Source organism: Pseudophryne corroboree, chromosome 1 (genome assembly GCF_028390025.1).
Source record: "Pseudophryne corroboree isolate aPseCor3 chromosome 1, aPseCor3.hap2, whole genome shotgun sequence".
In the NCBI taxonomy this organism is placed as follows: domain Eukaryota; kingdom Metazoa; phylum Chordata; class Amphibia; order Anura; family Myobatrachidae; genus Pseudophryne; species Pseudophryne corroboree.
The window spans coordinates 1,059,438,001-1,059,465,963 of record NC_086444.1 but is presented as its reverse complement, the minus strand read 5'-3'; the positions used below and the strand labels follow the sequence as shown (position 1 = coordinate 1,059,465,963).

Genomic DNA, 27,963 nt, shown 5'->3' with positions numbered 1-27,963 from the left:
CATACATACATTTATAAGGAGATGCTTTGTGTTATAGTTGTACTAAATATGATTATATTGCATAGCTTAAAAGGGGTCGAATTAACATCCAATCACTGTATTTACAACTATTAGGTCATAAAAACCGGGCTGGAGAAGTCAGCAGGTGAATGGCTGTGGTTAGCCAATTGCATGCTCATTTCCTGGACACGTCCAATCACTGCATGCACTGCCATTCCTACCCTCCCGTACAATGTCTCCTAGCTGAAAATAATTGTTAATTAAAGCAGTTAATTTAAAGTTAATTAACTGTTTTAATACATTTTTTTTACTGTTTTAATTAACCCAAACATTAAGTTTAGATATTTTTTCAATACTTAACATAATATTTTTTCCAAAGTATGTGATGTAAAAAATTCAAGTAAAAATTATATAAACAGTTAGAACCTGATACAATTGTCAAAATAAGTGTAAGTAGTCAGTATCTATATGGTATTCCATTGAGACATGAAACTACATGTGGTATAGGGTTGTAGTACGTAAAGCCTATATATAGGTCAGTACCGTATTCCAGCTGCGTTATCATAATGGAATTTAGGATCACATATTTCCTCTCCTTCCATACAGGAAACAGGTGAGGTCGGCACAGAGAGACCAAAATCCTCTTCAATGTTCAAAGTCACTGTAAGTGGAATATAGTCTTTTCCATCCTGTAAAATCAAAGAAGAGAAACTTGCAAATACAGCCCCATAATATTGGCAAATATGAAATACTCTCTTCCTGAGAATATCAATTAATCCCGATACATACACCTAAACAAATGAATGGAATGATAAAACAAAGAAAGCATTACTTACCATTTGTACATTAGCTTGCAACACATTTCCCAGATGCTCCACTAGTTCGGAAAAGATGGGCCTTTGTCTAGGCTCTCCGTGCCAGCAGTCTAGCATTGTCTGATATCTGGTATGACAAAACCATGTCCGTAAGCGGAGCATCCTATTCCAGTTACATTCCAGCTCATTATGAATCAGACTTCCCCACCACTATGTTGCATACTTACATTTCAACTGTTGCATAATCCGGAGCTCTCATTCGAGTTCCTTCTTTTAGTCGTCTGCAGAAGTCTTCACCAATCTGTACCCCAGGATATGGGGATCCTCCTATAAGAAAGAGTTGTAGCCATTGTCTCTCATTGTGTATAACAATAAGGCTTTACTGTACTCCATGCAACTGTCCAGGTGTAAACAAAAGGCGCTACAGTGCTATACAAATATGGGGGGAGATGTACCAAACATTGGAGAAAGATAAAGTACTAACCAAACAGCTCCTAGCTGTCATTTTTAAACACATACTGTAAAATGACAGTAAGAAGCTGATTGGCTGGTACTTTATCTGTATCTATTTATCTATTTCTGTATTTTATGAAAATGTACTTCATTATTTTCTGTACTATATTATGCTATGTATCTGTTAAGCGCCTTGAGTCCTATTGGAGAAAGAGCGCTATATAAATAAAATTATTATTATTACTATCTCTCCAAGCTCTGATACATCTCCCCCATGGATCTCTATATTCGACAGCTTACTGGTTTATTATGGCAAAAATTTAATTTGGCGGGCATTATGCAACATTGTTCACGCAGTTGTGTCAGACTGATGATGAGGTAAATAAAGTTGGCTGTTTTGAATAGGAGCGGACTTCAGTAGGCGTGTGTCGGGCTGCAATGTAATGCATCTGCCCACATATGAACAAATCCAACATACAGTAATGTTGTGTTGGGTCCAGTAATGTACATTTATTTAGGTTTGCAATTTAAATCACGTAATTCTAATCAATAAATATAATGGTTATGCGTGACCACCTTGCACTGCAAAATATATAAATATTCTACCATAATATGATAATGTATGTTAGGGATGCAGTCAATATACCGGCTGTCAGGATCCCGATGTTCAGGAGACCGACGCCGGAATCTCGACAGCCAGCGAAATACCGATGCCTGGAATCCAGACACATGCTCGGTATTCCCACTGGGTTGGTGGGTTCACGCCACCAATCCAGTGGTAATAGAACCTGTGGCAAGCACAGCAAGCCTGTGAGGGGACTCGCTACCGGGATTCTGGCAGATGGCATGCTGCTGTCGGTATCGCGACAGCCAGCATCCCGTCGGTCGGGATATCATATGTATCTTGTATGTTATATACAGTAATAATAACTATGTATGTATTATTTATCATGATTAACCAGGAAGCAGTATAACATTAAAATAGTCAGTTTATGGTAAATAATTTAAAATAAAAATGTGTTTTTTATTTAAGGACATTAGTCTCTGAAAATGTTTGATTCATCAGTATCCCATCAGTCCATAAGGATTTCCTGTACATTTATTTCCCCATGAAAAGCGGAAATCTAGACATGTGACTCACCTAAGGAGAATATTTCCCAGAGCAAGACCCCAAATGACCACACATCACTTTGTGTGGTGTATACTCTGTCAAAAATAGTCTCTGGCGCCATCCATTTAAGAGGAAGCCGAGCCTTGAGGAAAAAGAGTGAATTAATGAAAAACAAAAGATACCCAACACATTTAGTAACTGTAATCATTACACAGCTCTATACTTACATCTCCTTTCCGGACATAATCCGGATCTTTATAGACATCTCGGGCCAAACCAAAGTCACAGATTTTGACCACATTGTTTTCACCCAGTAATATATTCCGCGCTGCCAGGTCCCGGTGGATGCACTGGAAAGAAAAAGAGACTATAATGTTAACTGGCTGAAGTGTTTTGTATTTCTAATATTTAATAACAGGAAAACAGCAAATGTTACATTACTGTACTTGCAATGTTAGTAGAAACCTACATATTTTAATTTTATATTTATAAAAAAAACATTTAATTAGCTGTTTTTGGAACAGAGACTGATAGTCATTATATGTTATAGGTGCTTGTACCATGCTTTTACAACATTTAATTCAGTACATAGGGCCTAATTCAGATCTGTTCGCTCACTAGTGTTTTTCGTTGTGCAGCGATCAGGTAACTACTGCGCATGCGTATGCACAGGCGCAAAGCAGATCGTTGCTGTGCACTGGTTCTAGCGAAGAATCCATTTGCACAGCCGAACGCAAGGTGACTGACAGAAAGGGGGAAATTGTGGGTGGCAACTAACCATTTTCTGGGAGTGTTTGGAAAAACGCAGGCGTGTCGAGGCGTTTGCAGGGCGGGTGTCTGACGTCAATTCCGGGCTCAAATAGGCTGAAGTGATCGCAACGGCTGAGTAAAGTCAGAGCTACTCAGAAACTGCAACAAACTGTTTTTGTACTGCTCGGCTGCACATGTGTTCGCACACTTGCAAAGCTAAAATACACTCCCCTATAGGCGTTGTCTATGTGTTCGCAACGCTGCAAAAAATAGCTAGCGAGCGAATAGATCTGAATTAGGCCCATAGGGTGTATTCCATATTTCTCAGCTTGTAAAGATGTAAATACTGTATTCTGAAGTAAACCATTCTTGAAATATAAATAAAATGAATGATTTCAATCATGCCAATCACCGTACCTTGCGCGAGGACATGTACTCCATGCCTCGGGCCACTTGGAAGCTATATGAGATGAGGTCCTCCATGCTCAGTTGGTTCTTGCACACCTCGTCAGCTACTGTGTGGGGATAAAGATCAGATTGTGTTATAAATCACTCTTTTACTGTCTGTATGTGTGTGTGGTTAAGATGCAGGCTGTCGGGATCCCAGCTGTCAGAATACAGTCGCCGGGATCCGAATAGGACCAGGAGACCGATGCCGGAATCCCAACAGCCGGCACCCCAACCATAAATATAGTGGGTGTGCTAGGGTCGGGGGGTTAGGTTTAGGTGTTAGCTGGGGGTGGGGGGGATAGGTTTAGGCTGTGCGGGGAAGAGGTTAGGGATAGGCTGCAGAAAGGGGGGTTTAAGTTTAGGCACCACCGGGGTGAGGTTATGGTTAGGCTGTGGTAAGGAAGGATTTATGGGTAAGGAGAGGGGAGATGCCGGCGTCGGTATTGTAACCGCCGGTATCCCGTCCAGCGGTCATTCATACTGAATCCATAAGTGTATACACTGCAGCCTATCCTACTTTCACAGACACATTTTTATAAACAGTTACATACACACTGGTGTCCAACTCATTCTTTCTCCACCTAACAAACCATACAAATGGATGTACAGTAAAACTGGTATATGGGCAGGTCGGTATCATGGTGTCTTCAATAATATGAAAGTTACATTTTAGATGCTGTAACACTGATGAACATTAAGCACAAAAATACTCTGCTCTGAGAGTTCAAATGGCAAATAAACCAATGGGGTATACTGTATATAACGCTTATAATTATAATATTATATTAGGGGTTGCAACAGTCTTACCTTCTTCCTCCTCAACATCACTGAGAGATTTCTCTTCAGCAAACCCAGAACTGGCAGAACTCTGACTGCTGGCAATGCTGTCTAACCGGCGCTTCAGGTCCCTGGGTGCTTCAACATAGTGCTGCTTGCTCTGTCTGTACCGCACAGACTTAGTCTGCAAGAGAAAAATATACTTTAAAAACAAATACTATGGGGATGTAACTGTCATTTGAGGCTCTAGAGCTGTTGATTACAACAATTCTCAGCGTGATCTTCCAACCAACAGCTAAAGAGCCATAAAGTGTTAATACGTAATTTAAATGAATAGGCCAGATTGAGCATAAAATGTACATCTTTATTTAATTTAGTTAAGCACCATAGTGGGGGAAATGTTAGCATTACTGCCTCACAGCACTGAGGTTATGAGTTCAATTCCTGACTGAGGCTCTATATGTGTGGAGTTTATATTTTTTTCTCCATGCTTGTATGGGTTTCCTCCAAGTTCTCCTTTTTCATCCCACAGTCCATAAACCTACTGGTATATTAGTGTGTTACTGCTACAGTATGAGATAGTGATGTGACTGCTGCAGTACATGATAGTGATGTGACTGCTACAGTATGAGATAGTGATGTGACTGCTGCAGTACATGATAGTGTGTGACTGCTCCAGTATGTGATAGTGTGTGTGACTGCTACAGTATGTGATAGTGTGTGACCGTTACAGTATATGATAGTGTGTGACCGTTACAGTATATGATAGTGTGTGACCGTTACAGTATATGATAGTGTGTGACTGCTACAGTACGTGATAGTGTGTGACCGTTACAGTATGTGATAGTGTGTGACCGTTACAGTATATGATAGTGTGTGACCGTTACAGTATATGATAGTGTGTGACCGTTACAGTATATGATAGTGTGTGACTGCTACAGTACGTGATAGTGTGTGACCGTTACAGTATATGATAGTGTGTGACCGTTACAGTATATGATAGTGTGTGACCGTTACAGTATATGATAGTGTGTGACCGTTACAGTATATGATAGTGTGTGACTGCTACAGTACGTGATAGTGTGTGACCGTTACAGTATGTGATAGTGTGTGACCGTTACAGTATATGATAGTGTGTGACCGTTACAGTATATGATAGTGTGTGACCGTTACAGTATATGATAGTGTGTGACTGCTACAGTACGTGATAGTGTGTGACCGTTACAGTATGTGATAGTGTGTGACTGCTACAGTACGTGATACTGATATGACTGAAAGTATGTGACAGTGTGTGACTTTGTGTTTCTTGTCTGTGAGATCAGGAGGCAGGACAGCACCCAGACTACAACAATGCTTTACAATGTGTTTGCATCTCTAAACAATGTAAACAGTCCTTGTGAGTAACAAAGCTGCCACTGTGCAATGAATTCTGCATATTTCCATGGATGCATAGATACCTTGTACAAAACAAATTCATTCCTTTTGCCTCTTAAATATGCAGACAGATTCCCAAACTTGCAGTATTCAACAATCACCATCAATGGACCTATAACAAACAAGTTAAAATAGTGATCCAATACCTAAAAATATTGTTTATAATGTATTTAAAGTTGTACCAGGGCACCCTCCAAGTCAGGTCACTATGAAAACTTTTCATAATGGGAAATTCATATTACAGAAAGCTAGGGCCGGCTGTAATGACGCCCGAGATGCTGACCGATCTCAGACGTTTTTTTAAAGGGGCAATCACTTGCAAGGCATGGTTTTGGCGATCTCGAGCATCATGACATCCGCCCCCTAGTGTGAACAGTTATCTCATAATTAATGGGCCTGATTCAGGTTCGGTCAGAGTTCGCACAGCTGCTGCTTGCAACAGCAGTAATGCAACAGGAGGTGTCTAGTGTAAGTTGATGTCTCCTGCATGCATATGTGACCGGCCGCGCCACAGCTCTGTCGCTGAGGCCAGGAAATGTCCGCCGGAAGACAGAGACCATGACCCTGGCACTCCCACAAAATGACTACTCACCTCCGTTTTGTGAAATGCAGCCCATTACCGCGCCTCCCCCTGCCCAGCTTCCAAATGGCTGCAGACTGTCAATCTGGCATCTGCAGCCTTACGAGGACAAGGGACCCATACTGCACATGCACAGTACTGGTCCTGCCCGTGTGCGGTTTTCCGATAATTAGAAAACTGCGTTACAGATGCAATGCAGACCAGACCTGACTCAAGCCCGTATTCACAGCACTTCACTTTTTCCACATTTTCTTATGTTACAGCCTTATTCCAAACTGGAATAAATTCATTTTTTCCCTCAAAATTCTATACACAATACACTATAATGTCAATGTGAAAAAAGATTTTTTGAGATTTTTGCAAATTTATTAAAAATAAAAAACTATGAAATCACATGTACATAAGTATTCACAGCCTTTGCTCAATACTTTGTTGATACACCTTTGGCAACAATTACAGCCTCAAGTCTTTTTGAATATGATGCCACAAGCTTGGCACACCTATCTTTGGGCAGTTTCGCCCATTCCTCGTTGCAGCACCTCTCAAGCTCCACGAGGTTGGATGGGAAGCATCGGTGCACAGCCATTTTCAGATCTCTCCACCAATCGGAATCAAGTCTGGGCTCTGGCTGGGCCACTCAAGGACATTCACAGAGTTGTCCTGAAGCCACTCCTTTGATATCTTGGCTGTGTGCTTAGGGTCGTTGTCCTGCTGAAAGATGAACCGTTGCCCCAGTCTGAGGTCAAGAGCGCTCTGGAGCAGGTTTTCCTCTAGGATGTCTCTCTACATTGCTGCATTCATCTTTCCCTCTATCCTGATTAGTCTCCCAGTTCCTGCTGCTGAAAAACATCCCCACAGCATGATGCTGCCACCACCATGCTTCACTGTAGGAATGGTACTGGCCTGGTGATGAGCGGTGCCTGGTTTCTTCTAAACATGACTCCTGGCATTCACGCCAAAGAGTTCAATCTTTGTCTCATCAGACCAGAGAATTTTGTTTCTCGTGGTCTGAGAGTCCTTCAGGTGCATTTTGGCAAAAAGGCTGCTGTATGCTTTTTACTAAGGAGTAGCTTCCGTTTGGTCACTCAACGACACAGGCCTGATTGGTGGATTGCTGCAGAGATGGTTGTCCTTCTGGAAGGTTCACCTCTCTCCACAGAAAAATGTTGTAGCTTTGATTGAGTGACCATCGGGTTCTTGGTCACTTCCCTGACTGTGGCCCTTCTCCCCCAATCGCTCAGTTTAGATAGCCGGCCAGTTCTAGGAAGAGTCCTGTGGTTCCGAACTTCTTCCATTTACGGATGATGGAGACCACTGTTCTCATTGTGACCTTCAAAGCAGCAGATATTTTTCTGTACCCTTCCCCAGATTTGTGGCTTGAGACAATCCTGTCTCGGAGGTCTACAGACAATTCCTTTGACTTCATGCTTGGTTTGTGCTCTGACATCCACTGTCAAGTGTGGGACCTTATATAGACAGGTGTGTGCCTTTCAAATCATGTCCCATCAATTGAATTTACCACAGGTGGACTCCAATTAAGATGTAGGAACATTTCAAGGCTGATCATTGGAACAGGATGCACCTGAGCTCAATTTTGAGCTTCATGGCAAAGGTTGTGAATCCCTATGTACATGTGATTTCTTAGTTTTTTATTTTTAATAAATTTACAAAAATCTGAAAAAAACTTTTTTTACGTTGTCATTATGGGATATTGTGTGTAGAATTTTGAGGGATAAAATGAATTTATTCCAGTTTGGAATAAGGCTGTAACATAACAAAATGTGGAAAAAGTGAAGCTCTGTGAATACTTTCCGGATGCACTGTATTTGCCATTGTTTTTGCTAAGTTCTAAGGGCCCCTTTATTTGGTACTTTGAGGAGATACCATCTGCATGTAGGTGACTGATGGCTTCTTATAATTTTTACATACATCACAGGAAACCCATATGACTTAAACTTTGCTCCAGTCATAAAATCAACCATATTATTCATTTTGGGATCTGAGATATCTTGTTACTTCCCCCTTATCCTATGCATCAGCAATCTGACTTGTGTGAAAATAACAATCATGAGATGCATAAAAACTATACAGGGGGACAGTAGGACTAACAAGAGGTCAGCCTACATGGTCTGATGGGGACGGGCAATGGTACAGAATAAGGATTACCAACCTCCTGGCTTGGTGCAGGCTCCAAGCAAGTTTACAACATTCAGGTGATGACCAATGTGACTGAGGATTTTTAACTCCGACATTAGTGCTGTGTATTCACTATTAGTTGCCCCCTCTGTGAAAGAAAGATATATATTATAAATATCATTGGTTGTTTATTTTTTTACTAGGTGTCACCGATAAATCGTTCACATTTACCTTTCAGCATTTTCACTGCAACTATTTTGCAAGTACCAGTTTTATCAATCCCAAACGCGTCAGCTTCCAGAACTTGTCCAAAAGCCCCACGGCCAAGAGGTTTCCCTGTGTAATACAAGACATTATGGGTGTGGGCCGGTTCAACTTATTTTTCATGCAACCTTATAACCAATAAATAATGCAGTGCTATATGCATATTACATGTAAATGAACAATAAATTGTCTCAGCTGGAGATCATGCAATGAGCATTAAGGAAAGTTACCTAGCTTCAACCGGTCTCTAGGGAACTCCCACTTCATCGAGTCATAACAGAGTCTTTCACACTGCTCCTCCAGGGGGACTTCACTGGGGTCCATAATGATAGACAAGTAGCCAGTCTTAAGTTCCCCTCCATTGGGCTGGAAAACAACACTTCTGGTAAACAACATAGCGGTGTTGAAAAGCACAGTGTCCATATGTTCTACAATGTAATACCAGCAGCTCAGATCTACATCCTACATGTTTCCCAAAGGCGATTCACACGGATCACAATTACTGTCTTTACCCATAACAAGCAAAGAGTTCCCAAGAATTTTTTTCATTATGTGCAATTACAATTAAAATCAAATTAATACAGCCTTAGTAAACCATGCAAGAGTTTTAAGGTATTGAAAGGGAAAATGTGTCTGTTGACATAAGTACAAAGGGAAGATCGAGAAACAAAAGGCCCCCAGTCAGTTTTCATTTGTCATGCCAGGCAAATACAAATGGGACAGTAGAGAAACTTGATTCATTACCCTCTTTACGGTCCGGAGGATGATTACAAGAAGCAACCAAAAGAACAGGGCAATCACACCGGTGCCAACTAGAATAATGAGCTCCAGATTTGTTTTCTCTTCTGAGCCTGCAGGGAAACAATTGGAGATTTGGCAGTTTACGTCAGCTCACTGTTTTCAGAATAACTGTAAAGTCACCTAACACAGTCCAATAATCCCAGGCAAATGGGAATATTGGGGAAATGAGTCATGATGTTTTGTTGGGTCATAGGATGTTATTTCTGTTGGTATAAAGTAGCCTCCAAACTTTCAATATTTCCTTAAAAACTCCCCTCTTCAGGCAAACTTATCAAATTCCCAAACTACTGATGTACCTTTCATACTATATGTACACAGTTTACACAAAAGTTACACTTGTTCCCTTTCTACACTCACCCAAACCTCTGCCAACCCTCCTAAACTTTGGGGAGGGGTAAGTTATCCTCCTCGGGGGGGGGGGGGGGGGGGGGGGGTAATCACCCTCCCATGGATGGGGGCATTCACATCATCAAGGTCCTGGGTGGGTCTAATAACACAAATCATCCCATCCCCCACAGTGGCTTCCTGCATCTTCCCTCTAGTAACTCTCCCCGCGGGGGTGAAACTAAATGTCAGAAAGTATTCCCCAGACTAACACACCTTTACTCTCGTAATCTGGCTACGCCAATGTGCAACAGGTAGCTCTCTTTGTTATTACAGGTCAGTGATGCTTGGGGATCCACTGGTGAGATGTTTTATGATATGTACTATAAAATGCAGATGTGGGGGTATTTATCAAAGCTTGGAGAGAGAAAGTATTGTGAGAGATAAAGTACCAACCAATCAGCTCCTGTCATTTTTCAAACACAGCCTGTAAAATGTAAGGCAGAAGCTGACTAGGTAGTACTTTATCTCTTACAATTTTATCTATCTCCAAGCTTAAATAAATCCCCCTCCCACTATGTATCATACAGATATAGATTCTTAGTGATAATTTTAAGACAATATTACACCAATTCTCCCATTCCATGTCTGCCATTTTGGTAAAATGTAGAAGCTGATAGAAAAAAAATAAAAAGGAATAAATAATACACAATACATCTTGTAATATCAGGTGAATGTAGTGCTCTATGTTATTATCATTACGCGCTGATACATATTGATGATACTTACTGTTCACTGTAAAGTGCATTTCTGCTTCTGCACACCCCAGGTCATTGCAGGCTCGGCAAGAATAGACGCCCTCATCTTGCTTCCTAACCCTCTGTATGGTCAATGTTCTATTCCGGTCCTTTAATATAATACCTTTAAAACAGACCAATAACATTCCATAAGCACCTGCTGCACCCTGGAGTGTTTGTGCTGACGTATAATCACTTTATTATTTATAAATACTAGTTATTGCCAAAAAAATTGTCTCTGTAAACTAGTATGAAAGCATATTATAATTTACACATCTATGACATCCAAGTTATATTTTTAGACTGTATATTTAAACTGGGGGGAAAATCCCACATGGGGCCAGATGTACTATAATAAATTCCGAGTTGGCCGGAGGAGCGGGTCCCCCTTTTTTTTTAAAGCGGCAATCATGTACAAGACAAAACCATGCCTTATACATGACTGCCGCTTTACAAAACCATCCGAGTTCGTCTGGGAACCCCCACCTCCGGCAAGCTCAGACTTCATTAAACCTGGCCCAGTATATTTATACCTCTATTTTCTAAATAGTACAGAACATTCCGCCCACTAGAGAAACAAGTCGTGTGTGTAGGTGACATTCATATGCTCTTCATTGCTTCATTTAGTAACACATATTTGGTGACAGTCATTACCTGAGTCTCCAACCAAAGCCTCAGCATTTTTAAACCACAGAATTTGCGGATCGGGTGTCCCGGTGACCTGGCACCTCACTTCCAAAGTTTCACTAACATTGGTTGTCTGGTTCTTCAGCTCTTGGTGAATAACAGGAGGTTTCTGGGCTGTGGAAATAAATTCACAAGAAATATATATTATTAATGTGCTAGTAGGTACACCAGTCATGCACTTTCACGTATACATAAGTTACATGTCTGCACGACAGGGTCTCATCCATCACTGCCACACACAGAGCAGTAAAAGCAAGTCCCCGGACTCTGGAAACATGATGTGAGATGTCTGGATTATGAAAGATTAGAGAAATGCAGGTGTTTTTGCTCAAGCAGACGCCTCCTGCTGCAGTAGTGCATCCCAGGACCTGGCATCAGATCACTGGACTTACCATCGGGCGGCTTGGTTCAGAGGCCAGGAATTCCCTGTCCTACAACAGAGATCTCTGACCTCTTCCATCCCCTAAACCGCAGCAATACGCCTCCATTTTCACAAACAGAGGCCTTCGCCGCCCCCCACATGGCAAGAGTCTGCCAATCACTGACAGTCTGTTGCTGTCCTGCTACCTTCATCGCAGGACCTGTTTGTGCATGCACAAAGCACCAATAATCAGTACTTTGCGCATGCCATGGGATCTGAATAACCCCCTAAATAAATAACTGATAATAAATAAAGAGTATGGCATTGTGCTTACATTATTTTCTTTAACATCATCACCTACCACAGTAACAGTTTATTATATTAACAGTTCCTGCCATTTACTGTACATGTGTATAACAAATGGAAGGGTTTAATCAATCCCAATAGTAATAGCCAAAAATATTACAGATAGTTCAGGACTGAGCGCAATTTCTTCTTCTTACGAGCTCAGCAGTGATGTGGGACGCCGTGGAGCAATGTGCTTCATATGCACATATGTCTGTGTCACGGTGTGATGTGTCCCGATTTTGTATGTACAGAGTCACAGTACAGATTTGGAGACAGAGTAGCAGAAATGTAAGCAGTGTTCCTGGATAGTGACTGGGGGTAACAAGGCGTGTCACTGGAAGCAGTAGCGTATACAGGCGCTGAACTGCTCACATAGGAGCCATACTCTTAGAGAGAACCTGCATCAGCCATAAGGTCTGTTGAAAGTTTTGATGGTGTGACCGATGGTGCATCTAAAGACAGACCAAGCAGTATTACAGCATCTACAGACACAGACAGTGGGCGCCTCAGTCCTCGCACACTGTGATGTACGGATGTACACCATGGAAGGACTCTGTAGCAGCAGTAACAGAAAGATGCAGATGTAACTGCAGCAGAAGATTCATCTGCTCCCGATACAGAACCCGGCCCACTGTGCAGAATCGGCTAAAAACTGGATGTTGTTGGCACACACTCCCCAAACGTCTGCAGTTCTTTCACTAACTTTGTCCCTGAAATACATTTTTTACAGGAACTGAATTTCTGACCCCTTCTATTTACCACAAATTGCTGTCACCTAATAAGCACAGACAGTTAAACTTTCCATACCGTCAATCGCTATACGTGTGGTCAAACAGTATCTCTTCTGGGTCTTCTTGTCTCGTACTACACAGACATAGTCCCCCTGGTCATACATAGAGATGTCCCGCAGACTGAGCTCCAAGGTTACATTTAATCCTCTGATGTACGTCGTGGTGGAATCCATGTGTATGAGCGTGTCCATGCTGTCACAGATGGGCATTGACCAGTTGGTTGACATAGACGGGCTCAGCTTGTACCACGACAGGTTCCCATATGTAAGCTGATCAGCAATGCATCTCAGACTTATATTGTCATGTTCAGTGAGCTTGTTCTTGGGGAGCACGCTGATGTCAAGGCCTCCTAAGAAACAACGCATGGAATCTTTATTTGCATATACAGTATGAAGGAGGCAATCACATACAGTCTTCATATAGTTATATATTATATATTTATTTACAATATATTCAGGATATTATGCCATGATGATAATATTTACCAATGTACCAGAAAAACATAATTGTAATTTACCCACGGTTCCTAATATTTTGCAATGTAAAAACTAAGACACCCACTTGACTTGACATTAGCTTGGTACATGGAACCATCGTACTTCACTTTAGTTCCCATAGAACATGGATGTCTACCCTATGCTAAGTGACATGTACATTTTAAACAGCCCTGACTCTGGACTAGACTGAACGTAAGAAAATCACATGACTGTACTCACGTGTGACATGAAAGGCGATGATGCGCTCATCATTTCCAGCTTGATTTCTGGCTGAGCACTTGTATATAGCAGATACATTGGCGGCCGGAATAACCAGCTTGCTCACAGTCTATAGAAAGCAAAGTAAGAATAATATAGGATGGCGGTACAGTAGTGAGCATTGCAGTCGAAATGAATACTAGTGTTTGGTGTGTAACTAAGATGCAAACCAGGGCCGTATTAACAGTATTGTAGGCCCTGGGCAAAAGCAATGCGCTGGGGCCCCTACCCACTTGTTCACATGAATGAATTAAAATAATAATAACTTACCCCTCCTGCTGTCCCACCCCACCTCTCCACATGCTTCCATACAGTGAATGGCTGCAAGCACTCTGATTGGTTAATAACTCCAGGCTGCAGGCTGGGAGGCAAGTAGAGAATGCTGCCTGCCCAGTCTGTGTAATTCCCAATCAGATCAGCCAGGCAGCATTCTAACCTGCCTCCCAGCATGCACTGGAAGCACCAGCCTGGGCCCCACACTGCCCATGCTCGAATGCCCCTAGAATCGTAGGACCATGGGCCCATACTTTAAGATGACCCAGGTACCATCAAATACATAATCTCCAAGTGGATAGATATATATATATATATATATATATATATAAGTATACATCATAATACATTGGCTTTACCCAGAACGGTCATATTTACACCATTATGATACACCATGTAGCTGCTGCTTTGTTCTTCCTTTCCCTATCATGTATGCGCATGGCGCATGCTCCAGAACTGCGTGCACGTAAAGTACGAGTGACACATCTCCACTTATGACTGTAGAAAATATGTGGGATGTTTTCACAATTTCGGTATGTTTTGATGACAATCATAATGTCAGCAGTAATAGATAACATAATGTCAACAGGTACAAAGTGACGACAGATAAAATGTCAACATGTTCGGAATGACGATAGCCCACAATTTCGGCTTGCAAAATGCTGACACTGACAAAGTCTAACCCTAACCCCAAAATTTCTATTGTTGACATTTCTGCTGTGTCGGCATTTCACATGTCTGCATATTTACTATGTTTACATTTCAACATAATGGTGTCGACTTTTTGACTGTCCACATTGTGATTGTCCATATGATGACCTAGGCAGTGAGTGTGAGATAACTGCTGGCTTTTAGCTGTATATTTTGTACCCAGTACATACTTGTCCACTCTCCTGGAATGTCCCTGAATTTTCGGAGGAATCCTACAGACCCCTGGAAGAATGAAGAACCCTCCCTCATCCCACTCACTTGGGGGAGGATGAGGTGCATCGTCATAGCCCCATCCCCTCTGCGTAATACTAAGATTTGCAACATTACACTATAGGGCGGGGCTAAATGATAAAATGTGCCCCACAGTGGGCACCTCCAGCTGGCTGCCGGGAAGTATCCTGGAGACAGAAGAATGAAAGTAGCCAAGTATGACAATGATGATGGTATCACACAAAGCGTACTGATAGGAGGCGGACACATCGTAGAACTCTGTATATGGGATCAGTATGAAATACCTACAATCAAAATCCCGACAGTCAAAATCCCGACAGCAACTCACCGACGGTCAAAATCCTGACATGGACAAAATACCGACATTTAAAATACCGACAAGGTCAAAATATGACATTTAAAATGTCGACAGGTCAAAAAGCCGACACACGGTTTTCATTGGTTTTTAGTGTGTATGTCGACATGGACACCATATAAGTGTACCGCGTCCCCTCGTATGGCTCGCTGCCCTCAGCACACTATTATATTCCCCCTCCATGTCCACTGGGATAGTAAAGTATGAACAAGTCGGTTTCAATGGAAAAATCTGGAAAAACTCATGTCGACTTTTTGACCTGTCGATATTATAAATGTCGGTATTTTGACCTTGTCTGCATTTTAAATGTTGGTATTTTGACCATGTCGGGATTTTGACCTTGTCAGTATTTTGACCGTCGGTCAATTGCTGTCGGTATTTTGACCGTCGGGATTTTGTTTGTCGGTAAATTGACTGCATCCCCTGTATATGGGTGAATACACACACTTACTTCTGTGCAATTGACCTTTACATGCAAAACTAGACTGACCTTAATTTTTCCTTCTATGACATCTGTACGACTTTCATGTGTTTCAGCCACATTCCCCCCATGCTTGTCAGCAATATCCCTCCATTCTAAGCAGTTGTAAGGATTTTTTCCTATTTCATACAGTCTAGAATAGAAGGAAACAAAATAGACGCCAATCTCAATAAATAAAATTGACACATAAACACTATACGGCATTTGTAGATCAAGAGAAACAGGGGCATAAAATACATAAAATAAATAAAAGTTTCCGGGGTAAAAAGGTGAATTCCACAGAACATTTCTAAAATTAGGACTCATATATGGATGGAAGGAAATGGAGGAGGGGACCCTTGGTGGTGGTGGTTTGTGTGTGTGTGTGTGTGTGTGTGTGTGTGTGGGGGATACATTCATTCATAATTTCTTAATTCTCGGTTTATGTGGATGAGAGGAAGCAGCTTGGTCCAGAACCCAGGGAGAAGCATAAAGGGTTTTATCCTTGGGATGGTAGGAAGTACTCTAGCTCTAGAGGAAGAAGTTAAAGGAAGTCATCCAAACAACAACAACAGGAAAGCGGAATACTCTGGTCTCTGATGCAGGAAGTCGGAGCCTGTGCAGAGGTCTGATAAGGGAACTTGTGCGGAATCCACACAGGATCTCTGTCTATCATTCCACACATCAATCAGCACACTTCCTCTCAGAGGGCCTTTCACCCAGATAACGCTGAGCACTGCTCTGCAAGCTTTGTTGTGCCTGTAGGAATAACTGACATCTGCAGAGAGGTCCACAGGCACATCTAAGTGGACAGTGTCCCGCAGAACGTCTGTCTGAGTGGATCCAATGAGGAATCATGGTTTCTTACAGACTTTGATAAGAGAAGCACAGCTGTAATGTCAGATATCTGCTATCCCCTGTGAAATAATTTAAAGTCTACGAATTCCCGGGACACTGTGCTGCAGGATCAGAGCATTTACACTGGTTGCAGTCCTCGGATTAATCTGGTCCTTTAATATATGACAACTGGGTGTTATTAGAATACAGTTCTGTGTCAGTCCAAACAAAAATCTCATTTTACAGCATCTACAATGTATAAGAATTATGTGTAGGATAAAACAAGAAGGAGAATGGTAACACGTTGTCAGGAAGAAAGAGAATGGCAACACATTGGGGGTCATTCCGACTCAATCGCTCGCTGCAGTTTGTCGCAGCGCAGCGATCGTGTCGGAACTGCGCATGCGCCGGCGCCTCAGTGTGCCGGCACATGGCAGTCGTCGGTGCCCAGCGATCACCTCTGAGACAGAGGCGGTCGCTGGGCGGGAGGGGACTGAACGTCGGCGTTAAGCCGACGTTTAGGGGGAGCGGTCCGGCCAACGCAGGCGTGGCCGGACCATTGGGGGGGGCGGGCCGCAGCGGCTGCGTGATGTGTCACGCAGCCACTGCGGCCAGCGGGAGCAACGAATACCTCCCGGCCAGCTGCAGGAGCTGCGCTGGCCGAGAGTTACTCCTCAAATACAAAGGCATCGCCGCTGTGCGATGCTTTTGTATTTGTGCGGCGGGGCCGGCACAGACATGCGGGGCGGGCTAGCCCTGTGCTGGGCGTCCCCCCACATGTCTGAGTTTACGATCATAGCTGTGCTAAATTTAGCACGGCTACGATCAACTCGGAATGACCCCCAATGCCAGGTACATTAAAACAAGATTGAACTGTTAGTTGGCAATTAATAATGCTGCATGGACTTTTCTGAGTGACATTACCTGGGCAAAAATACTCATTCTGTAAATGTTGTTCTAAGAAGCCACCTCTATCACTTTCCCTTTATTGTGCTTTATATCGTTATGATTTTAAATGGTATTTCTAAGTTATAGTGGCCCATACTCAGAGATATAATTGTGGATTATTTATTTCCCTTATTAACAGTTACTTATATATCACCGGCATATTCTGTTGCACTTTATACTTGGGAACAAACAGTAATAAAACAAGACTGGGTAATAACAGCGAGTCGTAGATGTAAGATTATCTACAGTACAGCTGTACGTAAGTCATCTTTCAGCAGAATAATACACAGCAATATGCTTCTGGATATGCTTCCATTTAAATAATTAGGGGAGATGTATCAGACCTTGGAGAGAGATAAAGTGGAGAGAGATTAAGGGGCAGAAGTACTAAGCCGTGGAGAGAGAGAAAGAACCAGCCACTCAGCTCCTAAATGCCATGTTACAGGCTGTGTTTAAAAAATGACAGGAGCTGGTTGGTTGGTACTTTATATCTGTCCACTCTATTTCTTTCCAATGCTTAATATATAGACCCCATAGACCCCTAAGTACCAACCAATCAGCTCCTGTTATTTTTTTAAACATAGCATGTAAACTGACAGGTGCTGATTGGCTGGTATTGTATATCTCTCCACATTGTTTCTCTCCAAGGTTTGATACACCTCCCCCACAGTGAGATAACAAGCATTCAGTTTGAGCTGTAGAATGTTGAACATATGTCCCCACCAGTAAGACTGTCTCTCACAGTTCTAAGCACATTCTGTTCTAAGTACTTACTGTGGTGAGAATGTACACTCCTCCTCCAGCTGCCATGACCACTGGATGTGCACCGGCGCCGGAATCCCAGATGCTGTACAGGTAAGAGTGGAACGTCTGCCAAACTTATACGACTCCTGAGTGGCTGACACGGACTTTTCACATATGTGCGGAGGAACTATGAAGCAATTAAGCACGTGTTTTACTTGCTTTAATTACAATTTACTTTCTATGACTAATAAAATGTATTAATTGCACAAAGGGCATGATTCTGGTATGACATTTACCATATACAATGAGCTGAAAAGTGTGTTCTTCCTGATGCTTTGTCCGTGGATTAGTGAGAATAACTGTATAATTCCCAGCATCCCTTTCACTACATTCATTGATTGACAGGAGATATGGAAATCTGTGATTGTGGTGCAGAAGTTTCCCATTTTTCATCCTGACAAAAAATAATTACATTTTACATTTTAATGGCTAAGTAAGGAACAAGGGTGGTCATTCCGAGTTGTTCGCTCGGTAATTTTCTTCGCATCGCAGCGATTTTCCGCTAATTGCGCATGCGCAATGTTTGCACTGCGACTGCGCCAAGTAAATTTGCTATGAAGTTTGGTATTTTACTCACGGCATTGCGAGGTTTTTTCTTCGTTCTGGTGATCGCAATGTGATTGACAGGAAGTGGGTGTTTCTGGGCGGAAACTAGCCGTTTTATGGGTGTGTGTGAAAAAACGCTACCGTTTCTGGAAAAAACGCGGGAGTGGCTGGAGAAACGGAGGAGTGTCTGGGCGAACGCTGGGTGTGTTTGTGACGTCAAACCAGGAACAACAAGCACTGAACTGATTGCACTGGAAGAGTAAGTCTCGAGCTACTCAGAAACTGCACAGAGAAGTCTTTTCGCAATATTGAGAATCTTTTGTTCGCAATTTTGCTAAGCTAAGATTCACTCCCAGTAGGCGGCAGCTTGCGAGCGAACAACTCGGAATGAGGGCCAAAGTACGTACCCTGACGCTATAAGTACCAAACTTACCATTTGGCATCAGGCAGAGGATATGCTGTGAACTTCACCGGTATCTTGACACGGCCGCCAGCATTAACAATGAACAACTTTTCCATTGTACTATCAATTATTATAAAAGGTTTTTCTGAAAGTAGAAAGTACAGAAATTAATTACCAGACATACTATGCAGGAGCAAATAGCTCCATGTGTAAGGTGTCTGACTGCAATGTGTTAGGGTGTGTGTGTGTGTGTGTGTGTGTGTGTGTGTGTGTGTGTGTGTGTGTGTGTGTGTGTGTGTGTGTTAAATAAAGGAGGATGTAATTGAATGACAAGGTGGTCAGAAATCAGTGTAGATGTGCTATTATGTATATAGCATATGTTTGCTCTAGGTGCCAGTTCTTGTTGGACCTCTGCATTCATTGGGTCAGAGGCTGGGGGTGGTGGGTGGGATTAGGGGTTCATCTGTACTGGACTCCATCATTTCTGAAGCCAGCCCTGGATATAGGGAACCATCCATCCTATATCTGGATTATTTACTTTGCCAGAAGCACTACGTTTAGATCAGAGGGAGGAAGCAGAGCCACAAGAAACATGGTACTCCCTATTCTACTCTTTTTTAAAAACCTAATTAGTATAAAGAATTTATAAACAAAAGAATAAAAGAGACGTGGCAGTTGCTGCTGTTTCTTAGGGAAGAGGTTCTGACAGAAGCTGGGGTTTCAGAGTTGTCTACCTCTGAGCCAGGATGAGCAATGAATGCACTTACCATGTACAATGACTGTTGTGCTGTTAGTTTTGTTCATGCCCCCGGTGTCTGCTGTGCAGCTGTAAATTCCTCCATCTTTCAAAGTCACCTCTTCTATTTTCAGGAATCCCAAGTGCTCCAGTTCCCCAGGTAAGTCATTCCTCTGTACTCTCACCTCTGCTCGCTTTTGCTAAGATCACAAAGAAAGTATATTGGGCTCTGCTTTACATATTCTCCAGATTTTAAGTTTTGCAAATATACTCTCATATATGTAGACAGAGTTTTAATGTTAAATTAAAATGATGGCAAATACCAAAATTCACTTGTAAACAAACTTGACATTTGTAAGTCACAGAAAGACTAATATTTGGTGCTGATTCTAACAATATAGAAATGCATTAAGGAGATTTTTTTGTCAAAGTTGTGCGTGCAACCAACTCTGAATAAATAGTAAAAATGTAGCCTTTTTCTGACTTGTTGGGGTCCAACTCTAAATAAGGCCCACAGTGTTTGCCAGATACTATTCAATTTCTGCAATGGGCCAATCAAATCTCTACGTACTCAACACAAACCAAAGAAATTCTGAGGATCCCAAAATACATGTTATATGGGCGCTAGCTCTCTTCTTCCCATATGCCCCATTTAACTAATACTTATGCGCCCTACACACTGGGTGACGGCAGCAATTTGACCGATGATCGATGTCAATATTGTCCAAATTGGCTTGCATTGCAAAACGACGGAAAACTAACGATGAACGACGCGGGGCCGCGCATAGTTCATCATTGGTGCAGGCAAGCTGAGCGAAATGAACGATTTCTCGTTGATTAATGAATGAGGACGTTCATATCGCTCTGCAACATCGCCCAGTGCGTAGGACGCATAAGACTGGTTTCATATTCTTACTCTCTCTCTTTTATTATGAATAATATATGTGCATGATATGTTAAAATGTACTCAAATTCAGGTTTACAAGAAAAATGAAACATACGAGAGAAAAGTGTACTTACTGCCAATGAAGGATAATCCCATTTGAGACTGACTCTGGCATTTAAAGGGGTGCGTGCGCTACAATTTAGTGACAGCTTCTCCCCAACGGCCAGTTGGATCTGAGGGTGCGGGTTCATAGACAGGCTATACATCTTAAATTCTAAACGATGCAAGACAATTGGGAAAAAAGCAAAATATTATTATCAATGAGCACTAATCTCTCTAAGATTTTAACATTTTGGCACATATGAATGAATAATGGTTATTGCAACATAATATACAGTATATTAAAAGTAAAATATAACAATATAGTTACTAAAGAATGAAAGCAACATATAATCACCTATCACTATTATCATGTAGTTAGGGGACCTGTATGTTTCTCCACCAATAGCTGTTTCGCAGAAGACCATATCAAAAGACCTCACCAATCCACTGTGGATTGTGACACCATTCTCCTTGTCCCACTTCACACTGTGACCATCAGGAACAAATGTGTTGTCTACATATTTCTAAAATGATAAATATATTCTGGATTAGTCACTGTATAACAATATCAGCAGGATTAAAATAACATGCACCACCAATTTCCAAACAAAGGGTCTGATTCATGTTTGTAAGAAATTGCACAGTCGCAAGGAAGTGGCTGTTCAATTCCATGCAATTAAAATTCAAATGCAGCTGGAGGCATCTGTAGGAGATAGACGCCTCTGGTTAGCCTATGCCAGATCCGAGTGCTGCAACTGAGGCTGCAGCCTGGGATCACCATCGCGGCCAACCGTCGTGATTTGTGATGTTTTTAGGCACCGGTCAGCCTTAGTAAGCCGAAGCTTATCGAATGTGGACACCGTGGTTCAGTAAGTCTGCATCCAATGACGCAGACCCTGGACCCATAATGCCCCTGTTTTGAAGTACGGTGCAGGGTGCCACCCCCAAACGCCAAAGCATTTCAATCATACTGTGGCTGATGGGGCTACGAGCAATATCGCAAGACCCGCTCTGCACATGTGCAGAATGGGTTTTGTGATTGGCCCAAAATGTAATAAATACATAAATAATCAAATAAAACAATGATGTCATAAAAATAAACAGGTACTGGACATTTTAGCCCTTTAAAATCATTTTTGACATATTTCTCTGTGGAGTAATTAAGGTGAAATTCAGTGTGATAATGTTTATCATCCTAAGGGGTCTATTTATGAAGCAGTGAAAACAGTGGAGAAAAGGACCAGTGGAGAAGTTGCCTATGGCAGCCAATCAGCTTTGAAGGAAACCCTTATCAAGTACGTTTTATAAAATGTAAGGGAGATGCTGATTGGTTGCCATGGGCAACTTCTCCACTGGTCTGTTTCTTCACTGTTTTCACTGCTTCATGAATAGACCTCTGAATTCACTAGTAGACTTACACAAACACCAATTCCCCCATTCTTTGTGCTATACTGAGTATACTTTAGGGATTGCACATTCCTATACTGAGGCGTCTTGGAAAATCATTCCCAATTTTTTATCTTTTTCCTGCCCATCACTAATTCCACAAAATATTATTGCCTAGGTCTCATTATTTACCACTACATACAGTTTATATTATTTTCCTATTAGATTTAGCGGCCCCCAACCCCTTCAAAAATGTCAAGTGGCCTGATGATGGAATTGGCAAATGCTGAGTATAACTTCCTAATATACACACACTGGCCCCAAAATAAGAGCTAGATAGCTATAGTATAATAAAAACCCAATATAGTTAAAATACATACATTATAGAATAAAAAGTTTAAAAAAAATTGAAAATGTTAATTTTCTTTTTCTGTTATTATTATTATTTCTGTTCTAGTTACTGAGCTTTATGTTATTTGTATTAGTTTTACCCAGTAGTAAGGACCACACAAATTTGAGCATCTCTTACCGTACGTAGTGTCACATTGAGATCCCCCCTTGAAGCTTGGCATGGTATTATTACGCTGTCATTGGCCATGAGACTACCATGGATGAACACAGGATTTGGACTATCACTTGCTGAAGGCCCAAATGGAGACGAGTTCTCATCTATGTATGACAAGATATTAGACATGCAGTGACTGTTATAGGTCCGACTGTTCTCTCATCCTGGCTGAGATGTCTTATACAAACAAACTTAAAAAGTTCTATCACTGTGCGGTTCAAATAAAAGACAGATATTCCATAGTTGCCCACTGTCTCTTACTTCCACATTTTAGAGATCTGTTCCCAGAAATTTGTGAAAGACATATTTAATATGCCCCCAAAAAATTAGATCCATATTGATAAAACATGACATGCTGGGGACTGTAGTGCTCCAAGGTCCACGTAGACAGTTTTGTACATGACATTTGCATTCACCGGTCCAACGGCACAGTTTAAAATGTTGGCAATGATCACTTAGAAAGGACTAAATCTTCCATCTGCATAAACACGGTAAATGAGGTTGTTGAGTAAGATGTTTGTGTTTCATTAATTAACCCCTCTGCCAAGAAGCATTGCTACACGACTCCTCTGCCGACCTGTTTCTTTATATGCCAAGCAATGCATCTCTACTAAGCCACCACATGTCTACACTTTACATGGATTCACTGCTTTGAGCAAATGAGTAAAGTGGAAAATAAAAGTTTTTTGTTAATATTGTTGATATTTGGTAAATGATTTAAACAGTTTCACATGAAAAGAAGGGCATAGCTGCAGGCATCTCCTATTTACCTAGTGTCAGACTTAATCCATATTAATATCTATTTTCATACTGTATTTGACTTAGAGTTTGCTTGATACAAGTAATTGTATTTATTTATCTTCTTAATTGTCATCCTGAGCATTGATACTGATCCCCGTCTAGACAGCTGAATACAGTTAATGGACGAAACATATAATATTTTCATTACAGAGAAATGTAACTTGTATCCACTTACCTACAACATAAACATGGACACTTGATGTGCTGTTGGTACCTTCAAAAAGGCACTTGTAGATTCCAGTGTCATTGGGTGTGAGCTGGGCCACCACAAGCGCCAGGCAGTAGGCGCTGTCACCGCACTGACTCACGGACGTGCGGTTATCAGTAGTACTAACGGCCACAGGAAATGACCAAACCACTGGCCGCTCCCCTCTAGAATACAGAGGACATATATTTGCATGTTAGGACTACCTTCTACCCATTACTTTCAGAAATCATTCTATATACAAGACGATGTGTAATTATGAAATGTGTAATGTTGTTAAACCTAAAATGTATTACCTCCATAATACGCATATCTAAAGCAACACACTGTATTGTTTTCTCATATTGAGATGACACTGGCTAGTAGTGATGTGCACCGGACATTTTTCGGGTTTTGTGTTTTGGTTTTGGATTCGGTTCCGCGGCCGTGTTTTGGATTCGGACGCGTTTTGGCAAAACCTCACCGAAATTTTTTTGTCGGATTCGGGTGCAGTGATCGCAAAATACGCGCTATGGCGCGTTTTTACGCGCTACGCTCAGTGAGGGACTCGGATTTTAAAAGTGAGCGGGTCCCACAGGACGCGCTGTTTTTTGCTGACCGCCGCCTCACAGCCAATAGAATTCCCCAAGCCCTGCCTCACCAGCCAATAGCCGCCGGCAGCTTCTCAACATCCAATCGCTGCCGGCAGCGTCTCCCAATCCAAGCGCCACCTGAGACGTCGGTCCCTCCTCCCTGCGATGCCTCCAGCCCATTGCATGCGCTGGTGGCAACCGTGCGGGTCATCACGATGACAGGCGTATGGAAGATGCAGGAGGGAGCCGAGGAGAAGGAGAGGAGGGCCTTCACCACGGGCAGCCCGGACGGGTCTGCTGCAGAGAAGATGAGCTGGGGCCGAGCGGGACATGTCAATGCGGTCGGGCACCACGACCGCAAACTATGAGGAGGTCAGAGCGCTGCGACCTGGGGGAATGGCACTGATAAATCTTTAGTTTCACTTTCCTATATGCATTTAATAACATGGCACATTATACCTGTGAGGGCGCAGGCAGCAAAGTAGGTGCGCTTCCTGTTACACTGCATCTTATTCCCCCAGCGTCCATTCCACTCCCAACTACTAGTGCACACATCCTGTCCCCTGCTACCACTACTACACCTATCTTACCCCCTGCTACCACTACTGCACCTATCTTACCCCCTGCTACCACTACTGCACCTATCTTACCCCCTGCTACCACTACTGCACCTATCTTACCCCCTGCTACCACTACTGCACCTATCTTACCCCCTGCTACCACTACTGCACCTATCTTACCCCCTGCTACCACTACTGCACCTATCTTACCCCCTGCTACCACTACTGCACCTATCTTACCCCCTGCTACCACTACTGCACCCATCCTGCCCCCTGCTACCACCACTACTGCACCTATCTTACCCCCTGCTACCACTACTGCACCCATCCTGCCCCCTGCTACCACCACTACTGCACCTATCTTACCCCCTGCTACCACTACTGCACCTATCCTACCCCCTGCTACCACTACTGCACCCATCCTGCCCCCTGCTACCACCACTACTGCACCCATCCTGCCCCCTGCTACCACCACTACTGCACCTATCTTACCCCCTGCTACCACTACTGCACCTATCCTGCCCCCTGCTACCACCACTACTGCACCTATCTTACCCCCTGCTACCACTACTGCACCCATCCTGCCCCCTGCTACCACCACTACTGCACCCATCCTGCCCCCTGCTACCACCACTACTGCACCTATCTTACCCCCTGCTACCACTACTGCACCTATCCTACCCCCTGCTACCACTACTGCACCCATCCTGCCCCCTGCTACCACCACTACTGCACCCATCCTGCCCCCTGCTACCACCACTACTGCACCTATCTTACCCCCTGCTACCACTACTGCACCTATCCTGCCCCCTGCTACCACCACTACTGCACCTATCTTACCCCCTGCTACCACTACTGCACCCATCCTGCCCCCTGCTACCACCACTACTGCACCTATCTTACCCCCTGCTACCACTACTGCACCTATCTTACCCCCTGCTACCACTACTGCACCTATCTTACCCCCTGCTACCACTACTGCACCTATCCTACCCCCTACCACTACTGCACCCATCCTGCCCCCACCACTACTGCACCCATCCTGCCCCCTACCACTACTGCACCTATCTTGACCCCTGCTACCACTATTGCACCCATCCTGCCCCCTGCTACCACTACTACACCTATCTTACCCCCTGCTACCACTACTGCACCTATCTTACCCCCTGCTACCACTACTGCTCCCATCCTACCAGTACTGCACCTATCCTACCCCCTTCCACCTCTACTGCACACATTCTATCCCACATACCCACACAGTGCCCATTATAAACACCCCCATACCCACACAGTGCTCAGTATACACACCCCCATAGTGACCATCATATGCACCCCCATAGTGACCATCATACGCACACCCATACCACACAGCGCCCATCATACGCACACCCATACCACATGGCGCCCATCATACGCACACCCATGCCACACGGCGCCCATCATACGCACACCCATGCCGCACAGTGCCCATCATACGCACACCCATTCCACACAGCGCCCATCATACGCACACCCATGCCGCACAGTGCCCATCATACGCACACCCATTCCACACAGCGCCCATCATACGCAATCTGCCACACAGCGCCCATCATACGCACACCCATGCCACACAGCGCCCATCATACGCACACCCATGCCACACAGCGCCCATCATACGCACACCCATGCCACACAGCGCCCATCACACGCACACCCCTATACCACACAGTGCCCATTATACACACTTACAATGCTCATAGCACCCTCTATACCCACACACTGGCCATCATACGCACCACCCATACCCACACAGTGCTCATTATACACCCCCCCCCCAGCGCCTAGCAAATGGGTACTCCATACCCACAGTGCCCATGATACATCCCCCCATACACAGTGACCAGCAAACATAAACTCCCATATCCACACACAGTGCTCAGCATAGACACAACTGCCACACCCACACAGTGCTCAGCATACACACAAACAATCCCCAAACCAAAGCAGTGCCCAGCATACGCACACACCTCGTGTTATAGCGGTAGGGCTTCAACAAGGACACAGAAAAGCTGATCTTAAAAGTTGACGGGGAGAAGGAAGCACCGAATCCTGGGTACTGATGCCTCCCTACCCCTAACACTGCCTACAGCACTTCCTGCACCTAACCCCCTATTTGCCCCGCAATACTGCCATAACTGCTGTCTACCATGTGCGGTGGTCTAATGCTATGTGAGGAGGCATAAGGGGAGCTCAAAAGCATACATTTATATGGGACCCAGAAACTGTGAAGTAGGACCCCAATTTTTTAAAGTGAGGGGTCCCCAGGACCCACAATTTTTTCTGCTCAGCGCGATCACTGCGGGTGTGTTTTGGATTCGGGTGTTTTTTTCAAAAACCCCTAAAAAACAGCTTAAATCATAGAATTTGGGGGTCATTTGATCCCATAGTATTATTAACCTCAATTACCATAATTTCCACTCATTTCCAGTCTATTCTGAACACCTCACACCTCACAATATTATTTTTAGTCCTACAATTTGCACTAAGGTCGCTGGATGACTAAGCTAAGCGACCCAAGTGGCCGACACAAACACCTGGCCCATCTAGGAGTGGCACTGCAGTGTCAGACAGGATGGCCGATTTAAAAAATAGTCCCCAAACAGCACATGATGCAAAGAAAAAAAGAGGCGCACCAAGGTGGCTGTTTGACTAAGCTAAGCGACACAAGTGGCCGACACAAACACCTGGCCCATCTAGGAGTGGCACTGCAGTGTCAATCAAGACAGGATGGCACTTCCAAAAAATTGTCCCCAAACAGCACATGATGCAAAGAAAAATGAAAGAAAAAAGAGGTGCAAGATGGAATTGTTCTTGGGCCCTCCCACCCACCCTTATGTTGTATAAACAGGACATGCACACTTTAACGAACCCATCATTTCAGCGACAGGGTCTGCCACACGACTGTG

General features: G+C 43.3%; 1 protein-coding gene across 1 annotated transcript in view; it reads right to left on the bottom strand.

Moving 5' to 3' along the window:
• Window positions 1-27,963, bottom strand: part of KDR (kinase insert domain receptor) — a 47,097-nt gene that overhangs the window by 10,696 nt on the left and 8,438 nt on the right. The window contains exons 3-27 of the mRNA XM_063920917.1: window positions 23,854-24,050; window positions 22,842-22,981; window positions 21,282-21,450; window positions 20,959-21,098; window positions 19,970-20,138; window positions 19,233-19,347; window positions 18,490-18,647; window positions 18,224-18,380; window positions 15,695-15,818; window positions 13,596-13,704; window positions 12,896-13,228; window positions 11,347-11,493; window positions 10,685-10,816; window positions 9,515-9,621; window positions 9,001-9,136; window positions 8,738-8,842; window positions 8,541-8,654; window positions 5,814-5,902; window positions 4,387-4,540; window positions 3,547-3,644; window positions 2,607-2,729; window positions 2,410-2,521; window positions 1,043-1,142; window positions 837-942; window positions 544-689 (exon numbers count right to left, since the gene is read on the bottom strand). Of these exons, the coding sequence (XP_063776987.1) occupies window positions 544-689; window positions 837-942; window positions 1,043-1,142; window positions 2,410-2,521; window positions 2,607-2,729; window positions 3,547-3,644; window positions 4,387-4,540; window positions 5,814-5,902; window positions 8,541-8,654; window positions 8,738-8,842; window positions 9,001-9,136; window positions 9,515-9,621; window positions 10,685-10,816; window positions 11,347-11,493; window positions 12,896-13,228; window positions 13,596-13,704; window positions 15,695-15,818; window positions 18,224-18,380; window positions 18,490-18,647; window positions 19,233-19,347; window positions 19,970-20,138; window positions 20,959-21,098; window positions 21,282-21,450; window positions 22,842-22,981; window positions 23,854-24,050 (3,480 nt within the window). The remainder of the gene's footprint in view (window positions 1-543; window positions 690-836; window positions 943-1,042; window positions 1,143-2,409; window positions 2,522-2,606; window positions 2,730-3,546; window positions 3,645-4,386; window positions 4,541-5,813; window positions 5,903-8,540; window positions 8,655-8,737; window positions 8,843-9,000; window positions 9,137-9,514; window positions 9,622-10,684; window positions 10,817-11,346; window positions 11,494-12,895; window positions 13,229-13,595; window positions 13,705-15,694; window positions 15,819-18,223; window positions 18,381-18,489; window positions 18,648-19,232; window positions 19,348-19,969; window positions 20,139-20,958; window positions 21,099-21,281; window positions 21,451-22,841; window positions 22,982-23,853; window positions 24,051-27,963) is intronic.